The sequence below is a fragment of the Thamnophis elegans genome, chromosome 3 (assembly GCF_009769535.1).
Source record: "Thamnophis elegans isolate rThaEle1 chromosome 3, rThaEle1.pri, whole genome shotgun sequence".
Taxonomy (NCBI): domain Eukaryota; kingdom Metazoa; phylum Chordata; class Lepidosauria; order Squamata; family Colubridae; genus Thamnophis; species Thamnophis elegans.
Genome location: NC_045543.1, coordinates 40,686,455 through 40,710,665, shown reverse-complemented (window position 1 = coordinate 40,710,665; position 24,211 = coordinate 40,686,455). Strand labels below are relative to the sequence as shown.

The 24,211-nt window shown below is 45.3% G+C and overlaps 1 protein-coding gene across 1 annotated transcript in view; it reads left to right on the top strand.

Annotated features, from left to right (window-relative positions):
* Nucleotides 1-12,514: 12,514 nt before the first annotated feature.
* TBX15 (T-box transcription factor 15) overlaps nt 12,515-24,211 on the top strand; it is an 85,763-nt gene continuing 74,066 nt past the window's right edge. The window contains exon 1 of the mRNA XM_032214359.1: nt 12,515-12,716. Coding sequence (XP_032070250.1) covers nt 12,515-12,716 — 202 coding nt within the window. The remainder of the gene's footprint in view (nt 12,717-24,211) is intronic.

The following is a 24,211-nucleotide window of genomic DNA, read 5'->3' as shown; positions in this document are numbered from 1 at the left end:
CATCTCTGCTCTGTCACAAAATCGGATTTCTCCCCATAAGCCGTCTTATTCCAATTGGGTTGCTGTAGAATCAATGAGCAACTAGGTTCTGGAAAGAAACTAGTTCAGCATGCAAAATTCCATGCTCCAGTGAGAGATTCCATTATCCCTGACAGAGGGGGGGAGGGGAAGGAGGGAGGGGGGAGGGAGGGTGGGAGGGAGGGAGGGAGGGAGGGAGGGAGGGAGAGAGAGAGAGAGAGAGAGAGAGAGAGAGAGAGAGAGAGAGAGAGAGAGAGATATGCAAAATACCTTTCTGGATGAACAATGACTTGGCTGCCAAAGCCTAATAAAGAGAGGAAAAAAATCTGGATTGTCAGCAGAATGCGAAAAGACCCCCAATTAGGAATTAAATATTGTTGCTAGATGTGCATCCCCAAATATATGTTATCATGTAGTTTAGATAGATAGATAGATAGATAGATAGATAGATAGATAGATAGTATACATACATTCTGTTTATATAAATACAAATACAAATTGTATACAAATACAACATACATACATACATACATACATACATACATATACAAACACACACACACACACACACACACGCACACCATATATAAACAGAAACAGAAATCTCCACCTTTAGTCTGGTTCCAATCAGTCTGGGATTAACATACAATTAACTATTTGTGTGGCTAACCAATAGTCAAGCAGTATTTCATCCAGTACCTCAGTTGCCAGCTAGCAAAAGTGGAAGGCAGGGCTAACCTTCCCATTCCCTCAATAGCAGAACTTCTCAAAATCCTCCAAGTCCACAACTGGGAAGCAGTTGACTTTCTGGAGGCAGCTTTTTAGTAGCTGTTAATGAACTACAGGTTGTCTGGTTTAGTTTTTTTGCAAGACAACACTGGATTTAAAATCCTAATCATTATTTCTGCATCATTTCTTTAAGGATGTTTTCTAAAGAGCTTAATCAACTTGTGTTTTAATTCCTTATTCTTAAGAAACTAGTTTTGGCACACAAAACACTAACAGCAAAATTAATTTTTCATGCAGGTTTTCAGTTGAACAGCATGCTTACTATTAATTGCATTCAAACATCCTTTTAAAATTCCCTTGCGCTAGATCCAGAAAAACATCACACGGCATCTGTTTAAATTTGTAGATGAGGATGCAGGTTTTTAATATTAATTTTCAGTTATTAAGAGTGGAGTGAAGTAGTTCTCCACAATCATAAAATAGGACCCATCTCAATCCAAACATCTTAAACCAGACTAGCATTAAAAAACAAAGACTTCCAAGCATCTTATGTTTTTGATAGCTGCAATACTGCAAGAAAGTGTAGGTGACAAAAGGCGTTCATCTTTTCTCGGGGGTCTGAGTTGCCACTAATAAAACTACAGAAAAATAAATGGCTATACTTGCCTGCATGGAAGAATCTTGCTTAATAGCTTCAGATTAGAATGTCCTAAATCAGTATTTAAAAGACCTGCACCCTTTATCTTGTTCAGAGCACCACAACATTTGCTAACACCGCAAAGGGCAGGCAGGAGGATTTCGGGGATTGAACGGGGCCTATTTCTGTTTTCTGATAGGACTCTCTACCGCCGTCAGTACCACCACTTAAAGCCCCTCCACCTTCCTTTCATCTGCTCCGTTTTTTAACTCCCCTCTGCGTCGCCCGTCTTCTCTTCCAGCGATTTGAATCTGGTTACAATCCTCCAGGTTGGATCGCTTTAAACAAAAACAAAAGAAAAACAACACGGAGGTTCCTGCTTTTTTGGATGAGTGCATACTTTTTTTACACCAGGCGTATCTCTACCTCGAAGGTCAAAATCCGGCATCGCCTTCCAGGAGAACATCAGCTGGGTGCCTAAGCTGCTCTTCGATTCCGGGCAGCCTCGGAGCTGTTCCCGACAGATGAGGCAGTTCTCTCCTCTCTTCCACGCGGGGGATCCAGTTCCGAGGGTCAGGATCGACAGGGCGACCAGCTGCTGGTCGTTTTCCCCCGAGGAGGAATTGCGTGGTTTTGCAAACGGGGGGGGGGGGGGGAGGCTGTCCTCGCTTGTGTAGCCTGCCCTCGCTTGGAGTCTCCAGCTCCCGTTAGTTCTCGTAATCGCGGCACGTGCTTTAAGAGATGAAGAATCTCGTTCCTGGCCACTTTGCTCAGAAATAAGTCTCACCCACCTTAGTCTGCTTGCAAACTCACGAGGAAGTCCAAGAAATCCGGGAGAGACCCGCGGCGCTTCCCTGCCTCGAGATCTCGCGTCGCCGGGTGCTTTGGGCCTATTCAGTGGAAGAGATCGCGGGCTGGAGGCTACATTGGTTCGAATTCGCGGGTGCTTCTGGAGCGCTTTGGTTTGGTTTACAATCTCCAGGAAGTTCGCCACGTTGGTTCCAGAAATGGCGCCTGCCTCCGGGGAAATGCAAAAGCTACCAAGACCCTTTAGATCTAGCGCTTCATTGAAATCGTGGTCGGGAAGAATATTCTCAGCCCCGCCGCCATCCGAAGCGTCTCGCGGAGGCAAGGAACATTTAAGAAAAATGCTCCAGGCGCCCGCAGGAGACGGACACCCGGCAGGGCACGTGGCGCGCTGCTGCTCGAATGTTGACCTATCAATCGGCACAGAAATTAATCAGCCAGCAACCCAAAGGTTAGACCCCGAAAGAAACTCTCCTTCCAAAGCCTCTTAAGGGCTTGGAGCTCGGCGAGGGAGTTTCTCGGCTGCCCTTCCTATCAAGGAGGCTGCACCACCGAAACAACTTCCCGTGCGGCTGGGCCTCGAATTAATCACGCATTTTTGTCCTGGTCATATTTATCTGGATTTAAGCTCCGGTGAGCAGCCTTAAAACTCGCTTTCGTACTCACGTAAAGGCCAATTAAGATATCTGGGGGGGGGTGGGAGCGAAAAGGACGCCGCTGTCAAGAGAAATGGTATCTGGTGTGTCGTATGGGATCATACAAGGCCGCTGGTTGCGAGCGGCCTGTGCAACAGCCGCCGGAACCTCTCAACGTTCCATTTAAGACAATGTTTGCCCGTTGCGTGTGGTAGAGGCAGGCGGCGAGCTGGACAGGGGAGGGTTTTTTTTTTGGGGGGGGGGGGGTCACGAGAACTCCGCAAGGCAGGTGCAGACAACCTTCTCCCGGGGGCGCCTATGCAGTTTTTTTTTTCCTGGCGGAAGAAGCAGCGGCCATAGAGGGACTTGTACGAAGAGAAGGAAATCGGCACCACCAGGAGATCACGGGCCTACAGCAATCCAAGATTCGACACCTGTTCTTCTTTGCTTGACCTCCCAGTCTAGAAGACGACTCCAATTTGTTTCCGGTAGACTAGATTTCTACCTGCAAAGGGCTTCTTTCCCATGCGACGGGAAATGATCAACTCTGCCGCACAGTTCCATCTGCTGCCTGCAGTCGGGCTGCGTACGAGGTCGGTGGCAGAGTGTTTCCCGGGCCTTTCTAAAGCCGATGCAACCTGGCGCCTGAACCAAGAAGAGAGAAACCTGGTCAGAGCCACCACACATTGAAATAAAGAGAACAGAAGTAGCCGCGGCGGACGGGCAAAAAAGTCAAGATGGTGACCTGCGTGTGAAACCACCCAGTTCCCTCCAACCCCGCAGTTTCGATCGCACCGTTTCGGCTCCCGCCTGACCTCCCGCAACCTTGAAAGCCAGCCAACAGATGTTCGCCGCCTTGGTTTCGAGGGTCTGCTGCGCCCCTTCCAAGGGAAACTCGGTCTCAGGCGGACTTGAGAACTGGCGGACTTGGTTCAAATAGGCAAAAGTGCCGGAGATCCTGGTTCGGTTTTCAGGCCAACTTATGGTTGGCAGCCGGAAAGACGATTAGCCAAGATCGAAGATCCACTGGGGGAGGGGAGGACTGTTAAAAGACCAGCAGTGCCCTCCAGATGCTAGAATCTACCCCCTTCCCGTGTCTTTGTGTTGTTGGGCCCTCTTGGCACGGTCTGCAGAGGAGGCTGAGCGAACTTTGGAGCAGCGCCCATACGGCGGGTCATCGCTTTACCTGCTGAGGACGGAAAATAATCTCTCAGCGATCCTTCCGCCTGCGAGGAAATAAAACACTGCGCGTCACGCAGCGCTCGCGTTCCTTCGGCTCTCAACTGCTGTATTCGCTCGGTCCGGCATCTGGCTCTCCCTGAAAGGCCGCATCGAAGGCTGCCCCTCACCCCAGATGACGCCCTGCAGGGACAGTCAGAAAAGCCACTTGGCTCAAGCCGGCAGGGTGCTGGATTGATCTAGCAATCGGAAAACCAAGCAACAGGGGAGGGGGGGGGGAATCCGCGGTTTTAGGTGTTTTGGATTACAGAGATCCCAGCCCCAATTCGGTGTTTTTACTAGTTACATTTTACTGTAAGGGGAAATAATTGGGAGACCTCCCGTTTTTGACAACAGTAAAACATCATTTGCAAAACATTTCTTAAAAAAAAATCTAACGCTGTAAAAAAAGACTATATTTGCAAGAATATACATCTGTGGGCTTCTTTAAATAATCTTTTCCCCCCAGAATCACATTCGTCAATGCACAGAAACAGTACCTTTAGTATTCAGAAGCAGGGGGAATACTTGCATACCTGAAACTAAATTGGATTTTTAAAAACCCAATCTCTTTTAAAATCCAGATTATGCTCAAAAGCCTACACCGCTTTTTTTTCTCTTCAGCTTTCCATTCTGGATAAATATTTCACTTAATAAAACTACAAGAGAAGTGCCTCTGTTCCTTAGCATCTTGTGCTGTTGTCATCCCAGCAACAGGTTTTTCTCATTGTGTAAACCCCCCCCCCCATCTGATGAGCCCATCTAAACTGCACAAGGTTTACATTCATACAAGTCACACATCTTTTCTTGCTAGAACATGAAGGTGCAATGGAGGAAAATGGATTTTTAAAAATTTCAGAACCGGAATTTCAACTGGAATTTTACTGAAAGTGACTTTCATGAATTTAGAGGTGGAAGATGTTGTTAACAAGTTTAGTTTCCCTATTACTTTATGGAGTTGAAGCCAAGATCCTTCTGTTAAGATCCTTGAGGTTATTCTGGGATAAGCTGTAGGGTCAAAGGAATCAACCAGCGAGGTGGGCTAACTCCTCTGTTGCCTTTCTTTCCGACAGGCTGACCTGAAGAGGGAGAAGCCCGGCAGACAAATTTTGAAACTGGGCCCCAAACTCTGGCTGGAAAAACCCAAACGAGCTCCTGGCTCCATTTCGAAGCATCTTCTTAGAAAGATGGAGACCCCCTTAAAATGTTGAGTTTCAGCTGAAGTACCGTATTTGGTTCGTGGTGTTTGTGGCACTGCCAGAAGCAAGAAGTCTACTTGGGCGGACGGTCAACGCCGCTTCGGAAGTCAAAACACCGGCCTGCCGCACGAGGGCAGCAGAGCCCTGAGAGAGAAACTGGGCACTTTCAGTACAGGGCGCAGTTTGGCAAAGTCGGAAAGGTTGTTTTCTTCTTCGTCCGGAATTGCCCTATATACGCCCGGCGCTTGTCTCCGAAAAACAGCGAAATCCTCACAGCAGCGGTAGATTTACATCGGACCTTTCTGTTACGCTAAGCTTGAGTTGTTCCCAAACGTTGAAGAAGGCCCGAGGCGGGTGCTCTGATCTGCGTTGTGCCGGGAAGATTTCCGGCCTAAGGCTCTGACCCACTTCCCTCCCTCGGCATTAAGAAGCCCCCCACCCCACCCCAATTTTCTTTTCCCGACGCCGCTCAAGAGCCTCGGAAAGCAGCAAACTTTAGCCGGTCCGAAGATCTTCCGAGTCCTGCCGCAAAGTAGAATTTTCCCTCGGCGTTTCCCGCCTGTCCCATCCCGCCTCCGCCGCCTCTTCCCCTGCTTCTTGCCAGTAAAAAGCAGCCGAGGAAGTGCAAACGCTGCGTCTGCCGGCCTCTCGTTTTCCACCTTTGCTCCTCTTGTCGGGCGCCTGAATTAAAGCGTGGCCGACCTTGGTTCTCTCTGCCAGCCGAGGAACAGAGGTCTTGACCCGGAGAGAAGGGGGCAGAGCTGCAGATGTAACTGATTTCGGCCTGCCCCCCCCCCCCCGTGGTGAATGGCGTCAGATAGCGCAGGGTCGGTCGGTAAGCACCGGAGTTAAATGGATAAGAGACGCTCCGCGCTTTTTCTTATTCGGCGACGAGGCGGGGAGAGGGAGAGCTGCAGAGAAGCCGCGCGTCGGCCGAATGAGCAATGCAGAAGCCGGACCAGACTTGGAGGAAGCGATTGCTGCCGGGACTGGAGCGGAATTCCACTACCTCGCACAGAACCGAAACCTTCATTTATCGCGAGAAGTATCGCTTCTAGGGAGGGTGAGCTAGCCAAGAGGTATCCAACTTTGGCAACTTTAAGCCTTGCGGACTTCAACTCCTAGAATCCCCAGATTTGCTGGCTGGGGAATTCTGGGCGTTGAAGTCCTCCAGGCTTAAAGTTGCCAAGGTTGAAGACCCCTGGGCTATTCAGTTCAAGAAGAACTGAAAGGCCCCTGACCTCTCGAAAGACGGAGAGTTGTGGTGATCTACGTTTCAAGCCTAAAGGGATTTGCCAGCCTCCTTTCAGAAACACCTTTTGTGTATGGGTTGCAGGTTGAGGTTCGCTGGTGAAGATAAAGCAAGTCCCAGAGAAGAAACTGAATTGGGGTTAGGGGAGAGAGAGGGGGGGGGGAGAGTTCAGTTCTGCTACTTGTGCCTTTGTCATACTCTGAGCAATACAAGGTACCTACGCCGGGAAGTTGCTGAAAGTGGAATGATGTGGCCTTGTGACATTTCATCACACAGATTTGGAAAGGAATGCAAGCTCCAGGGAGACCTTGTTCTCAGGTGGGAGTCAAGAACAATCTAAGTTTCCTCCCATATCAACTAAAAAGCTAAAAAGTTCGGGTCAAGCACTGGAAGCATCTTTTACCAGAGAACATAACCTGCTCAGTGAGCTAAACTGCTAAAGTGAAAGCACCTACCTGGGTTAGAGTCATAGCTAATGGGCCAGTTTTTGAGACTAGGGGACCAGTTTTCAAGGAAAAATGCAGAGCTGCTGAAGCAAATCAGCCAGGCTTGCATTGAACACAATTTCCTGAGATGAATCTGAAGATCATTTTGGCTCCTTAGAAAATGTAACCTTTGATTGACAGAGGCTACATTAACGAAGGGGGTCTGAGTGACTTGGTCCCTGAATCCTCTTCTACAAATATCCATGTCCTTTTAGCAATTCCAATGCAATTACATTTTGGACAATTGTTGGAAGGTTCTCCTCTGAATTTGCGGAAACAAAAATATTGAGCCCTTTGAGAAAAAACATCTTCAAGTATTTTCTCAGCTTTCTATTTTGGAGGTTTGGGTTGTCTCGGAGGTAAAATGCAGACTTTGCTCATGCAGGCTTGATGCTGAATCAGAGAACCTGATTGATAAAAATTAGAGAAGTCTGGTGCCTGGATTTGTACGCAATTGAACTTTTTTCCTTTTGTGAGAAGAAAAACCATATTTGTATGAATAGTTAGCTAAAAGAATAATGATAGGGGAAAGCCTTTATATTTTGTATCATGTCCCTAGACACAAAAGCTCACATGTTATTGCAAACATATGGCAGTTTTAAGGAGAGTGGCATGGGGTTGGGTTAAAACTACAAGGTTTAATTTGGGGCAAAAGAGCAAGAGAAGAGAACCCCCCCCAAATCCCATCTTGTCTAAAGAAATCAGAAAAAAGCCTCCAAGAAATTTTCTTGTGGGAATCTTTTGGAAAGAAACTGGGGCTGTACAAACTGTGTGTGTGTGGGGGGGGGAGTCTGGTAGACTGGATAGCTCCATTTTGTAGTTGCAAAAAAAGCATCTATCCTAATGATACACCAAACCGAGGGATGCTTTAGGCAACCAAAGGGTGTTTCTATGGAAGGAGGCCGTCACTCCTTCAGATCAGGTTCCTAGCCTCAGAGGGATTTGGGATCCACATGCTCAAGCAAAAAAAGCCCCCACTTTATATTCTGAACAGCCCTTGGAGAGTCCTGCTAAGCCTTTTCCCCATTGCTTTCAGGCATCTCCCCAAACCCACCCAGCAACCCATTTGAACAGCAAGAGTGTGTGGACTCTGCCAGAGACCAAAACTATTCACTCAAGGTGCTGGGAGCAGAACAGCTGGCTAATAGCACCTGTGTTGAGGGGGTGGAGATGTGTGTATGCGGTGTGTGTGTGTGTGTGTGTGTCAGTGGGTGGTGTTTTCTAAAGCTGCACCTGCTTTTTATAGTTTTCATGAATGTCCCTTTTCACCAGCCAGCAGGGGGAAACCGACATACCTGTCATTCCCCAGAGATAGAAATTAATTTCTCTTCCCCAGAGGCTGAGCATAGTCAAATGGCTGCTTCAAGTCCCCAGGGCTCTAGGAGCGGATCTTTCCTGTCCTCTAGGAGGTACACAATCCACATACCAACCCATTATAGAAAGCACAGCACCTGGGCCAGGGCAAAGCAAGAGCTGGACAGGCCAATGTGCTCAAATGGGCCACCAGTCAGGCCTTGGGGAAGTCAAGGAAAGATCTGGGATCTCAGTCTCAGTCTCTCAGAGCTGCACTGGACAGAAACGCAGAAGCATAGGAGTTGCTGAGCTAGGACGAGGAAATACTTGAGTGGCAGGCATCAGTGACAGATCAGGGTCAAAAAGGTTCCTTCTGTTTGCGAAGGGTCACACCTATGTGGTTGCTGTGGGAGGAGAAACAACATTTAATCCAGCCTGACTAAAGGCTGCCATCTATTGGAGCTGGGTTTATTGCCTTGTCCCAATCTAGGGACAATCCCAGATGTCCAAACAGGACACCCACAAAGTGAATGGAGGTTCGTGCAGTATTCACATTGCCTGGCTTTATAGTAATTAAGTGGAGTTTCAGATGGGAAATTAGCCACAGCGAGGCTTCAGAGAAGGTCGGAGGTAAATGGTGTGGCTGGTTGCCCTCTGATCCTGGGTATGAGCAGCCCTGGCACATTCTCTGAAGGATAACCCTGGCTAAATTGCACACCTTTCATTAGTTACCTTGGGGGAGGGGGCAACCATTTCTGTCACCCCTCTGATGAAGGGATGGGATATCCTTTTGTCTTGAAGCAGGAGGAGGGGTAGGTAAATAGACTGGGGGGGGGAGAGGATCTTCCACATATTTTAAATGGTGTCTGCAAACAACTGAAACAAAGAAGTCCAAGGCACTTAAATGAAAGGCAGAATGGGGAGAGGGATGTTCCCTGGAATTCTCCTGGGGAATTTAATTGGGCATCCTTTATTCCCTTTACGTGTCAAACAAGATACATTATCTGAGGGGCTGCCACAAAGAAGAGGGAATCAAACTATAATCCAAAGCACCTGAAGAACAAGAAGCAACCAGTAGAGACTAATCAAGGAGAGAAGCAACTTAAAACTGAGGAGAAATTTCCTGATGGAAATTCAGTAGAACAACTTGTTTCCAGAAGTTGTGAATGCTCCAACACTGGAAGTTTTTAAGAAGATGTTGGATAAGCATTTTGTGTGAAATGGTATAGAGTATATAGGGTTTCCTGCCTTGGCAGGAGGTTGGACTCCAAGGTCCCTTCCAACTCTGTTATTCTATTCTATTCTTAACTGTCTCTCTGAAAATCTGACCTCTTCCTACTTTCTTCTAAAGCAGTGTTTCTCAACCTTGGCAACTTGAAGCGAATGCTGGCTGGGGAATTCTGGGAGTTGAAGTCCGCACATCTTCAAGTTGCCAAGGTTGAGAAACACTGTTCTAAAGGTAGGTGGCCAGGTGCATATCATCTCTTTGGAAGCAGTTTTGCCAGGAACCTTTGGCCACAGATGGCCAGGTATCTGATGTCCTCTCTTAAGGTAACAGGGTGCAGTGCAAAGAGAATTGCAGGCCGGAGCCCTCCAGCCCTCCTCCATTATCACGACAATACCTCCTGTAGCTCCATTGGAAGTTCCATAGAAGCCACTCCATTGGTTAATAGTTTTCATGCATAAGGGGGGGGATTCCCTTGATGAATATAATCATCATTAAAACCAAGCTTCATTGAACTCCATAGGATTTACTCCAAAGTGTTCAAAAAATTAAACCAAGATCCCACCCCAAAAAAACCCACCAAAAATTCAAAGCGTGCTTGCTGCTTTTGTTCCTTGATGGCAGCATTTAACATTCTCCTGAAATTAATATTCTATTTAATAAAGAAGCAATATCAAAAGATTTTAAAGGAAAGAAAGCCTGGATGGGAGTATCGGGGCTTAAACGGGCTTTAAAATTAAACAAAATGGAAAGTAAAATCTTTGGGAAAAAACTATATCGGGGGTGGTGACTCCGTTTCTTTCCCTCACGAGAACAAAACCGTTTTGGCTGAGCCAAGGGCGTCTTTGGGAGCCTCTTGGACGCTTCTTCAGCCTCCTTTGCATCTTTTAGGCATCGCCAAGGTAGGAAGAGGGAGAAGTCGTGCTGGGAAACACAGCAAAGGCAAAATCAGCGAGGCAAACGGGATAAAACCTGGAGGAATTAGGATTGTTCAATACGGCACACTGCTCCAGAACTGGGCAATGTCCTGCCGGTGGGGTTCTAGCACCTGGTCTCCGGCTGGGCTTTTGCCTGTTTGAACGGCTCCACGCATTGGATGTGTATTCTTTGTGTGTGCATGTAGATCTTGTAGCGAAAGGATGACGCGCGTTCTCCGATGCCTTTGGAGGTTCGCAGGCGAAGGGGGATTCTTGCCTCCTGCACCCAGGCGGCCCCTGAGCCTCTCGGCGGAGCGCATCGCCAGCGTCCTCTTGGTGGTCATTACATGTTGCCGTCGTGCCGCTGGGTATGGTATATCCGCTTCGCTTAGCGAAGGTTCGCTTGATCTGCTCGTTCACCTTCTGTGCAAAAACTAACCGCCTGCTTTTGTTGCTCCCTTGTTTCTTTATTTCTGGGAGTCAACGAATGCACCACAGGGTATATGAATAAAACGTCAAAGTAAAGATAATCAGGATTAGAAATTGTACACCGTGTTCCGGAGGAGCCTTCTCTAGTCGCAACATACACTGTAAAATCACAACTGGAAGCCCTTTTGCCTAGAGGGAATCTGAACAAAAAGCAGCGCCTTTCAACTGCAAGGCACAAGCCAAGCCGTGGTGAATTCACCCAGTCAGTCCTGCACAGCTTGACAGATAAATAATTTGCGTAGTTGGACCTTGATTTTAGGATTTCAGACTTAAACCCCTATTGCTTAGCGAACAGGGTCTGACGCAGAACTAAATCGCAGAACTAAATCGCAGCCCCAACGTCTCGATCTCCCACTATAATCGGTAAAATGTCCAAATTGCTAATTTGTTCCATCGTTAATCTGTGTTCTCTGGCCATTATAAATCGTTTTGTGGATGTGGCTCGATCGACAGGACAACGGGCGTGAAGCATTTCCCGCATTTTATATACTGCGATAGATAAAATAAAGGAAGTGATACAATCCGAGACATGCTCCTGTTAAAGCGGCTATAGGAGCATGCAAGAATATACATGCAGTATATATGGTTTTTTAACATTTATTGCCGTGATTGTACAAGGCATATATCTAGGAAATGTATTGGAGTATAGTAAATGCATGTTTATAGTCTTTCCTAAGGGTAAATTTGCTTCTTTTCATATCCCATCTTCCAAACTGCTAAATCGAAGGTTGCCTGGATTTTAACAAAATTGCTCTTTTCACCAAAGGAGCGCAGTGTGTATACACATAAAAGTCAATTTACAGATTTAAGTTATAGGGCACTGATTGTGGCAACTCCCACTTATGAGAGGGACTTTAGAAAAGGTACTTTTTTTCCCCTCCAAGAATTTTCTTGGAGAAGACGCCGTTCTTCCTTATATGTGTGACCGACCTATAAGCTGGTGTGTGTGTGTGTGTGTGTGTGGAGAGCAGAAGGATAGTATAACATTGTTAATCTTTTCTGCTTACGATCACAGGCGCTGCAGAGTTCACTCCCCGCAGCCTCGCATATTTGGGAGGGGGTTTATGCGAGCTGCCAGGAGGCATCTGGGCCGGAGTGGAGGCTGGGCGCCCCCTGGCCGCCTTTTCAGAGGGGAGGGGGCGCCCGGCTCCCCGCTCTGCAAGAGTTAAGGCCGCGGGCGGCCTGGAAGCCCGGGCGCTTGGCCCGCCCCTTCCTCATTGGCTCCTGCGACCGCAGTCTCCGGATTCGCCACCTTCCCATTGGGCAGCCACTCTTGACGGGCGCTCGCAGCCGGGACCAGGCGAGGGAGGAAAGAGGGGGAAAGTTCCCCAGGAGTTTGGATCAATCAGAGGGAGAGAGGGGGGGGGGAATCGGAGGGGGGGAGAGATGAAGCGCAGCCCGAGAGCCTGACTCTGCGCGGTGCCTTTCGGCCAGCCAACAACTCGGGACCCATGTAGCGCCCAGGCGGCCGGCGGACTCTCACGTCGGAACGGCCTCTCCGCTCTGCTTGTGTCTCGGCCCGGCCCGCCAGCCCCGACCCGTCCTCTGCCAGCTCGGCGGCCGGTGGCGCGGCGGCCGTCTGGCTTCGGCACCCGCGCCGTGAGGCTAAGATGAGCGAAAGGAGGCGCTCGGCTGTGGCCCTCAGCTCGCGAGCGCACGCCTTCTCGGTGGAGGCCCTGATCGGCTCCCACAAGAAGAGGAAGCTCCGCGACTGGGACGGCAAAGGCCTGGATTTGTCCATGGAAAGCCTCAGCCCCGACGGGCAACTGCCAGACGGCGACGACCCAGCCCAGTGCCTGGACCTGAACCCCGGTGAGCGTGGCGCAAGGCGGGGCGGGAGGCGGCGGGTGCCCGGCCCTTAGGGCCCCGGTTGCCCTAAGAGAAATTGGATCTGGGAGAGCTTAAAGGCCGGCTACCCAGGAGGTTGCCCTTCCATTGACAGCTGGGGTGTGCTTGCGCGGGCGGGCCCTGGCTTCCCTTTCCAGACCGCTGAGTCCCTCACAGCGCAAATCGATGGAAAGGGGAGGGGAGGCTTGTGCGAAGACTTCTTGCCCCCCCTCGCACAAGCGAATGGACCCGGGGGTTTTCTAAAGAGGCGCCTTTCTCTTTCCTTGGTTCCTTCCATGCGCGTCCACCAGCAGCCCCTGCCCGCCCGCTGGACAGGAATAGCTCGTCCCCTAGCTATGAATAGCCCAGCATCGAGGCAAACCTCACCTGGAATTAAAAGGGGCCCACCTCGGGGAAGGCCGCCGGCCACTTCCACCGGTACTTGGTGCCTGGGAAGGCAGGAAGGGCAAAGAAGAAGCGCGGGGAAATGCCCCAGGCATGATCTCTGGGAAGAGCGCCCCACAAGGCGAACGTTTACAGCTTTGGTAAGGTTCAGCCGGGGACACGGCGGTGCCCAGCAGTTGTCCAAGTCTGCCAGGGTTCGCTGAATTGCAAGCGCTGAGGAGGCGCCCAAGAGTGGCAGTCAAACCTCGGGGTCATTTTCGCGGCCACCGTTGGGTCGCCAAAGTGGCCTCCAGCAGGATCGAACACCCCAAAGCTGGCAACGGGCAAGGCCCGTGGGGCAGTAGATCATGAACCCTCGGGAGTGGATCGCGGGACTTTGCCCAAGGCCCAACGTCCCTTTCTCCCCCCCATCAACATAACGCATTGATGATCCCGAGATTCTTATCGAAACGAAAATGCACAGGTCCCTCCCGGAAGAAAGTTTCTTAGGGTTCCCTGAATTAGGGGATGCGGAGAGGATTGATGGCCGTTTTCTTCATTTTGCGGTCTTCAAGCCGCTCTTTCTCTAAAAGGCCTTCGAAGGATGGAAAAAAACGTCCGCTTTGAAAAGTTTGTTGGCTAAGCATCTGCTTATGTTTTTCCCTTTCAGTTTTAAGCAGGTTAACCTGAGGTTTTCCAGCATCTCTAATTTTCACGAGGACGGGTTTAAGACACACACACACAAATACACATATTCTAAAAAATGGGAAACTTATTAGAAATTAAATTGGAGCAAAAAGCCTGGCAGGTAATTTGCACGCTCTTCTCTAGCTTCATGCTGGGGAGGGAGAGGAGCCTAATAAGCGAAGGCGCCTCAAAAGTTCGGCCTGAGATCCGTTCCGTCGTCTTGATCGCCTTTGGGCTTCGGAGGGAGCGGTCCAGTCTGGCCTCTTCTATCACCCCTGAGGGTGCGCTGCTCTTGAGTAATAGATTCCCGCTGCGGTTGGTCTGCCTCGCCGTTCTTCCTTTAAAGCAATCCCCATGTCCAAAACTTCTACCAGCGGAACTCCAGTTGAGTGGGTTGGGTTCTAGAGCCTAGCAGCCAGGCCTGGTGAGGGGTGTGTGTGCGCGCGTGCGCGGCGCTTTTATTATTTATTACTCCAGAGGTTGAGGGCTTTGAAGGCCGCCAGAGGAAGCGATGGGCAGCTTGGCCTTGCTTCCTCCGTCTACTACGGGAATAACAAGGACTAGTCAGGGCAATAGCAAGGTTCTAGTCCTCACTACGGCCTCCCTTCCTGACTGCAACATCTGGCAGGTGAGCGAGGCTCGAGGGCCCGGCGAGCAGCGTCCGAGTCTCAAGAGAGTGGCCTTCCCCTAATAGGCTATTGGGGCGAGGTACTTTCTGGGACCATCCGGAGTTTCCGGAGCTCTCCATTTTCCCTCCAAAAGAAAACAGGTTCTTCTTGGCTGGCGCAGAAGTCCAATCGGCGATTTTCCCCTAGTCGACGGGACGAAAGGCCTTTGCTCCGCGAGGGCAGGTCTACTAGAGTTAGCCACCTTCAACCTCACTTCAATCTGAGGTGGAAAAGCCCTCCTTCCTTAGAGAATAGTGATCCAGATTTATTTATTTTTGCCAATGATTTCTTTAGAATAGCAAATAGAACGTCACTGAACATTCATGAATGATCTGGGATTCTATGAATGTTCAGAGAATGAATAGAAATTTAAAGGTAGGAAGTTGAACTTTGTTCCTTTCTTTTTTCCTTTCCTTTCCTTTCCTTTTTGTTTCCCTCCTTTCCTTTTTCCTTTCGACTTGATGCAACACAAGATTTCTCTTGTGTTCCAGCCAGTGACTGTTATTCTATATTAGATCCTCATTCCTATTGCCTGACGGCCTCTTACAGTTGCCTGTTTTCCCCAGGTTTCCCTGCATTCGCCTCCTCCAGGCCTTTTCTTCGCGATCTAACACGTCCAAAACTCTTCGCATATAAGAGGATTTCTAACTCCGTAGTCGGATTCCAACTGAAAAGTATATTTGAAGCAAAAGCCGCCAGGGTAATGAGTTGGCCCTCCATAACTTCGTACTGTGCCCCCACCCCAGAAGCACCTGGAAGGGATTTTCGACCTTGGGGGGTGGTGGTGTAAAAAAACCCCTCTTTCCCCGAAGATCCCTGGGCTGGTTGTTCTGGTTTCTTTTCAGATCCAAGGCACTTTTGGAATCAGGCTGGACGGAGAAAAACAGCTTTTCCCGGGTTCTGGTGCTCTGCATCTCCCCGGAGAAGTTGACCGGCCGGCGGCTGCGTTAAGTGGAATGGAAGCGCCCGAAGGTCTTCCAAAAGCGAGGCGCCTTCAGCTTGCAGGGCGGCTGCTCCTGCCCAGGAGGGTTCGCTTTAGTCAGAAACGCTGGCCGGCCTCGACCGCAGAACACAGGCCGTGAACCTCTCGACGTAAACAGCAGGCAGTTGTCTTATCAGCAGTTGTTTTGTTTACAGAGATAATTATTATTATGGTTGGTCGCCTCGAAGGCCGGATGTTTCTTCTTCTTCTTCTTCTTCTTCTTCTTCTTCTTCTTCTTCTTCTTCTTCTCCTTCTCCTTCTCCTTCTCCTTCTCCTTCTCCTTCTCCTTCTCCTTCTCCTTCTCCTTCTCCTTCTCCTTCTCCTTCTCCTTCTCCTTCTTCTTCTTCTTCTTCTTCTTCTTATTATTATTATTATTATTATTATTATTATTATTATTATTGACTACAGTTGGTCGTCTAGAGAATTACTTATGTAAGATTGGCGGCCATAGCCCATACAATTTCTCAATAATTTTTCTAAATACAACGGAAGAAATGTCACAGCTCTTAGGGTAGCCGTGAATCGCATCCCTCCCAACGCGCAACTGAATTCCTAGGGTTCACGAGAGCCATTCAATAGGCGGGTACTAAAATTTTGATAATTTTTTTTTTATCGGCACGTTTTCTTCCGCTCAGACTACGAGCATAAGCTGCGATGCTACGGACTTGAGTAGGGGAAAAACTACGAGAGCAGCGCTCTCGTAGAGGGCTCCTCGCAAGAAAACGGCTCCCTGTTCTGGGGGTCGGGGACACCCGACACCTCGGCTCTCCTGATTTATCGCGTTTCAACACGTCTCCCAGCCATCGCTGGAGTGCTGCAAAGCCTGGCTTCATTACTCTTAGCCGCACAGCCAGACCCTTTAAATCAGGGAAGGCGCCCTTTGATCTTTCCTAAGGTGCTGAGACACGTCGCGGGGTTTCCACGGGGGTTCCATAAAGTGTGACTCTCCCCTCCTCAGCCCTTTCTTTACATGCGTCCCCAAGTTTAGCTGAGAAGTCTGCCCCCGAGACTCCAGTGTATCTGGGCCCGGTCTCAAGCGACGAATCTTTGCGAGCCGTTCTTCCAATAGACACCCGTAGAGAAGAAAGAAGGGCCGATTCCCCTGGAAAGGGTCCCTCGGCGGGGCTCCCTCTTTTTTCCCTTCGCTTTCCCACTGAAATAGAGTCAATCCGGCATAAAGAGCTCTTTGGGTTTAGTTCTTCGAGCGCCGCAGCCGAAGGAAAGAAAGCTTCGACTGTGGTGGAGCATTACAGAGGCCTTCTTTATTCGCTCCTCCTTACTTTACCTTATCTTGGTTTACTTCACAGTAGAATTTGTATTTATTAATTAAACGGGTGATGGACGCCTTTTGGTGCTTTAATTGCAGAGGAAGTGTAATTAAGAAAAGAATTAGAAGAAAAGAACATACTCAAATGCAGTTTCAATCTACGGTAACAAAAATATAGAGGTTTCTGGCGAAGTGTGGTAAATGTCCTAATCGATCTGCATGTATGCACAGGCAGAGACAGGGTTATACATACATACATAGATACATACATAGATACATACATACATACATACTAGGAAATGTACTACAGTTCCTCAGAAACTGCAGCAAAAATATCTCTATATTTTTGTTAGATTGCAGTTGCATTTGAGTATGTTTTTTAATTCTTTTCTTAATTACACTTCCTCCACAATTAAGGCAGCAAAACATTCATCACACCATTTAATATATCCTAATTTGGCAGGAAACTGATTCAGTTTTTCATAATGAAAGAATCCAATATATTTTCAGTTAATAATACTAAGGAGCATAGTGACAAATAGTTTCCTTTTTTAAAAATCCCCACTCAAAAGTGATCTAAGCAAATTTCTTATTTTCTGATAACAATCTTCTAGGCTTTATATGGAACTTTAACACAAAGAAATTATTAATAGGAAAAGGCTGGCAAATTGCTAAGACCATCTGTGCATCTTGATGGGTAGTGATATTTTGGGATGTCTCCACATATGGAAAATGGAAAGATAACATTTAATGTATTTTTTTAAAACCAAAATTGAACTAACTTGATTCTATTATCTTGCTTAATACTGATGACCTCACTTTTTATGCAATTATTGTGGATTGTATCATTGGCTTGTTTTAGGATGCACTTCTAGTCATATTTATTTCAGGAGTTCCCATCAACAATAGTTGATGTTTCTGTTGAGACAATCAGAAAAAAAAACAGAAACAAAGTCATACAGGCAAAAGTATCTATTCTTCCAGGGGAGTAAGCATTTCAGGCAGAGCCACAATAGGGCTCTTTGGAAGATGGCTTACAAAGTTTGCAAAGTTCTTGGGCTCAACCAAGCTCCAGAACGTTTGCATTTTATGATTTGTTGAAGGAGAAGAATCTTTTGTCTCTCTGTAGGTTCTTGGGAATGGGTGGAGTGGCCAGCCACTTTCCCCTCCCGAGCCAAATGCAATAACTGCTGTGAGGACAGAATGCTTTTTAGCTGAGCTTGGTTGTTCCATTACTCGGTCAGGAGGGGGGCAATTTTAACCATTAAATAATTGGAACGGTGAGCTGGCTCAGTAGTTTGACCATGTTGTCCTTTTTCTTTTCTTTCTTTCTTTTCTTTCTTTTTTTTTTTTTTTGTGGCCTGCGGTTTAATCTTTATAAACAGCCAGTTTTGTTAACCCCTGATGAATGCATAATGGCTGTCTATGACAAATTGTCCTCAAACATCTGAAAAGCTTTCACAGCCCGAGAGGAAAGTTGTAAAATATAGTGTGCATGCATGCGTGTAATCCTAGACAGCGATCTAAGCAGTCTCCGTAATATTACAAGATGTGCCCACATTTCTCTCTCTTGCTTGTCAGCCTGACACCTCCGCTTCAGCAGCTGTGGAAGGGATATTTATAAAGCTGATGACCATTCAGCCTGGCCTCTGACTCTTCCCCATGATCCCGGGCTAGAGGCTGCTTGGGGAGTAGCAGGTGGCCCGGGCAGTTGCCGAAAAGCACTCAGAGCCTATTTTTCTGTTTGTTTATTGCTCCCATGGGGAAGGGGGACAAGGAAGCATTCCAAACGGAGCCTTGCTGGCAAGCCGCTTCTGCATTCATGGACCAGGACCTGGACTCCCTCCCCACCAGGCTGCTAGAGGAGGAACCTGGGGCCATTCTCCAGGGGCTCAGCAGCAGATCAACCAAGTCGTTCATTAGCTGCAGATCAAGGAGGACAACATTTAATTGGCGCGTCCCCTCTGATTACTGATTTGCAGTGAGGGTTTGATAAGCTTTCTCTGGATGAATTCTTCTGGCAGAAATCATGCTTTCAAACTTTTCAATTGCCCCAAGAGCCTTGGAACATCACTTTCTAAGTTTTACTTGGGCAATATGCTTTAGTTGCCTAGCGCACATTAATTTGATAACATTGCTTCTTAAAGAATATGTGGCTGAAATGCAAAATCAGTTTGAAATAGCTTAAAATTTGCTTCATTTTTTTCAGAAGGTTATTTGAACATATTATTATGATTGGTTGCAAATCAGCTGGATGGTTACACTAGATTTGGCATTTTTATCCATCTGTTGAGTCTTTCCCAAGGACTTGGGATAGGTAGATGTTATCTGATGGAGATTTTGCAACGCTAATGCCAATGGTATCCAATACGTACTTTGGGGTTGCACCCAGAGTGCTTGTGGTGGTTGTTGTTGTTATGTATGTTCAGTCATTTAAAAAATTCAATGTGTTTGTTTTCACACAGTACCAGTCTTTGGATATGTGGTCTTGAAACAACAAAAATAATGGCACAGTCGTAATGTCTTCTAACACTATCAAGTCCCTAGCACACCCTCACATTTTATGAAATATGGCAACATCCTTGCTTCCCTTAATTCATATAAATTGCACAAGTTTATTTCTTATGTTTTTCCCTTTCTCAAGTTTAATTAATGTTGTATTTCAATTATGTTCTTTGAAAAGTTGTTTGAAATGCAGTGACTTTTATCAGTTGCATTCAACACAACTGTTTTATTGACAGCATTTCAGAAAATCCATGCCTACATTCTTCCAAATTTGCTTTGAGGGTTAAAAGAAACTTTGCAGAAGATGTAGAACTTTTGGAGATGATGGAGGAGAATGAGAAGTTGTGTGATGCAAAAAGAGCATGAAACAGAAGGGCAAACTATCAGTGTGACAAATATGAATAACTTTCCTTCTTTGGAGCAATCACAAAACACAATGCTTGAAGAATGTATAAGTATATTTATTTATGGGGTTTGTATGCCGCCCACTCTCAAGAGATTCAGGGCGGCTGGTATATCACTGGTATAAGTATACTATACCAGGCTGTCTTGCTCACAGAAGATCACTTATTATGTTTTCCTCAATTATTTGCAGCAACATTTTGAAGTAGTTCTAACAAAGAGGAGTATAGGAAATTACAGGCTACATCCTATGTAGTATAAGTGAACATCTGCTTTCCTCCCTGCAGCCTCCCAGACCCACTTGGTCTTCTTTGGAGGTTGTCCACCTCTCTAGGCAATATTTCATGGGCTACGTCATGGGCTGCAGAGGGAAGTCATGCTGTGCTGGCAGAGGCACTTCCATGGATAGAAATCATTGGACAGAAAGCTGACCTGGATCAAATCAGACCAGTTCATCTGTTTGCTGACAGCGTTAGCTCTCCAAAGTGTTAGAGACATGGTTTTTGCAGCCTAACGTGGAAATTTCCAAGAACAAATTTGAGGCCTTTTGAATTTTTACCCACCAACAATAACAGCGGTGGAAAGTAGTCTTCTCATGCCAATTCATATTCAGGAGAAAATATGTTTGAAATGGAGAGCAAATAAATCTTGATGTGTAGATTGTGTACATCACTGATACATAATAATTTAAAATGTTTACTTAATATTGAAAGGCTACAGTTTAAGAAGTTGGCTGAGAACTAAGAAGAGTCAATTTCAAATCTATCTTCCCCCCTTTGAGCTAGGCCCTATCTTACAGCTCAACCAACCTCAGAGGGTCGCAGTTCTTGGAGAAGGAATACCCTGTATGCCTCCTTAGGAAAGAATCCCGAGAATAGGAATCTAAGGCCTAAAGAGAAGGATTAATTAACCCAATACACACTTTGGGTTCAAGGAAAAATTTATAGAGCCCCTGATGAAGTAGAATATTTAATAAAAGAGGAATAACTCAATGATTGCATGAAATTGTGAAATTAGTTTCACTAATTAATTAATTAACCCATTTTCCACCCTACCCCCCTCTCCACCAACATCATATTAGCCATTGTCTATTCATTGCAAGATGAAGGCCTCCTCCGCATGTTTCCAACCAATACGGTTCTGAGCTTTCTTTTGCCAATTGGATCAACAATACTTGCTGATGTCATTGATCCATCTTGTTTTAGGTCTCTTTTATGGATGCTTTTTCTCAAGTGGATATGAATATACTGTATGTACAATTTCAAAATTCTCTCTCCCCTGAAAGAGAAAAATACTTTGATACTGAGAGTATCAAAGGAAAGCAAAACAAAGGGATAGAAAAGAGCACTATTGAAAAATACACAATTTAATGAAATTCACTTAAATTCCATTGATATCAGTGGGTTTCCAAGTATAAATAAGTCAGAATTCAACTTATAATATATGGATAGTGTTCGTGGCATTTAAAATATACTTGGCTTATATTTAATTTTATTTTCCACTAGAATACTCTAAAATATATCTGAATTTACTTAGTTCACATTCTAATTATTAGTATGCATAAATTCTAAGTGTGACAGGCCTTTGTCCATATCTTAAAAAACAGCCTAATGGCACAGATTTTTTTTTCAATTTTAAAATTTCCCAGGAACCATTGGTAACATATACTGGAAAGGTCCTAATGTTAAACATTCAATCCACTAGGTATAAACTCGGGATTTGGTCACCCATTCTTTAGAAAAAATGATATTTGGTTCTGTCTGGGAGCAGTTTTGTCTTTAGGAATCTGTATCACATTTTAAAGAAAAATTCCTATCACTAGAAATGTCTTCCACATTTTTCCTGCAGAAAAAAGAAATAGGGATACTATACACTTGCAACGGAATGTGGCTGCATTGGATGTGAATAAAACAAGATTGTGAATAAAAAGTGGCTTTTTAAAATGGTCTCTCTTGGAGGAGGGGGGAATTGGGCCCTACAAGCAGTAAGAATACCCATGACAAGAGATGTTGAAATTTACCATTGTTTATTGAGTTAATTTTTTTTCTACAAAATATTTAAAATATGGCACACATACCCAGCATTCTTCCAGCCTATTCCTCCACATGAGCATTTCCATGATGTCATGGAAAGGCCAACCTTTTTACACTGCCATAAAAATATAAGAGGGTTGAGTTTTGGGGTGGGTAAAATTAATAGCTTCCTGCAAATGCACTCAAGGCTGTAAAAGGTGCAGAAAAAGAGCTTGGTATGTGTTGACTAATGTCTTCATTTAAAGAGATTGCGTATGTTTTAAATAATCACCCATTTCCATATAATATGGTTGTCTCACATATGTAGCAGGAGAAAGAAGCAGGGTTTGACACACTGTCTGGACTGGGATTTTAAACTATTCCAAAGAGGTCTCATAAGCAAGATTCAGAACATGAGATCCAAATTGTCTACCATGATTCTCTTTTCCCATTTGGATGCAAGTTTTCCTATTACATCAGCTCAACCCAGCCTCCTCCCAGCAGCATCACTCAGTCTTCATCGATAGTTTTCTTCAGAGAAAGTCCCCCCAGTCCAAATGGGAAAGAAGGGAGAAAAGGAAGGGTCGCCTTTAAGCTTCAGAAAAGACTTTATAATCTAGCAAGATAGCCTCCCCCAACCATAAATAGAAGGCTAGTTACCTAACTTTAGTAACCTCCAGGGAGGGCCTCAATGAGTAAAGATACACTGCAGACAAATTAACCATTTGGGATGGCTTTGTTAAGGGCTATGCATATTTAAAAATGCCTCCATCCAAAAACTGGCTCAGGATTACATTTTTATATTACTTGATTTGTTTAGATCTTCAACTGGAACTTGGAGGTATGAGGCAGCGAAATTAACGATTACAGCTTGTCTTTAATGCATCTTTTTGAATCCATTTAAATTTCCAGTGCAGGCATAATTAAAAAGGCTTTGACAGCATTCTGCATTAAATATAGTTGCAGGCTTTTAAGTAACTTCAAGCATATTTTTCTCGCTCTGTCATCCTTTGCTCTTCTGCTAATACTGCATTTAACCACACCAGTGAAATTCTACTAATGTCAGCAAGACCTGGGGGGCCGGGGGGGGGGGTTGCCATAGCTTAAGAAAATGGAAGGCTCCATCTGGAGCCAGAAATGGGAGTTTTACTTTTGATACATCTGTAATGCAGAAGTAGCACATTTGCAACTATTTTGTTCTTAGTTAATGTTTCCTTTTAAGACATTTTTTAAAAAATAAAGTAAATCAGAAATACAGTTGTCAAAATAAAAATGGAATTTCTTTTTTTTGAATTTTTTTATTTTAATTAAACAAAAACACACACACAAAAAGAATCCTCCTTCATTACATCTTGTAGAAAGCGTGTCGATTGGTTACAGATAACTTTTGTGCACAGTCATTACTTATAGTTCATATTAGATTATACATTTTAAGTCAAAAATATTTATATATCTTACTATCAATGTACCACAATTCTCATTTGACTACAATTATTTGAACATGCTTTTACCTCAAATCATTCATACTTAAAGACACAACCACATAATGGCATTCATTAGCTATTTCAAAAAAATCGTCCAATAACATTACACCTTTATAGCATCTTTTAAGTAAAAGTCAATAGATAACATTTTTAAGCCTCCCCCCTTTTTTCCAACTCACTGACTAACATTTATATCTAAGTTACTTTAGCCAATACCATAGCATGTATATATTGTTAAACAATGACCATTAACATTTCCTTGTTATTATAATTGGCTAAAAATCATTTACTATTTATGCCACATCTCCTCTCATCAGGGCCCCCACCCCCCACAAAAAAACCCTTACACCTTTATAACAAGATCTAAATAAAAATTTGTTAATAAAATTTATAGGTCTTTTTCCCAAGTCACAATTTACAATTTAAATCCAAATTTCTTTTACTAAATTGTCAATACATGTATATATCATTATGCTGTATCCATTATCATTTCATTATTATTATTTATGGTTAATTAATTGTTAGTGAGTAAACATTTAATAACAATCTAAAATAATCTAGGAGTTACAAAGTTCCTACTTATTAACCACCAATAATAAAAAACACTAATTTTTATTACCAACTTTCATTGTCAACCTGTATCTTTCTAGGAACAAAACACTCTTATCTCTCTTGCCAATTGTGGAGTCAGTCTTCTTTTTGTCTCCTTTATAAGTTTTTATAGGCTTCTCTCTGCACTTTGTTGCTTGAAGGGTCTCTCAGATGATCTCCTTGTCCACCAGTTGCTACTAAAGTTAACTTGTCTTTGTTTGTCAATCTTGCTTCTGAAAAAATTTCTCTTCTTATGTCTATCATCATTAGTATTTTTTTCTCTTCTGTGTCCTGCAATGTGGGGTAGAGCTCCAATTCGTCGAATTCCCTTTTCCACATTCCCTTTCCATTTTCACCCACATTTGCTCCATTATTAAATTCATCTATTGTCTTATCTTTATCTTCTATATCTTCATTCTCCCCTTTAGTTTTGGGGACTCCAACCCCATCATCTTTTGCTGTGAGGAAGACTAGTCTTTCCAGCTTCTTCTCAGTTCT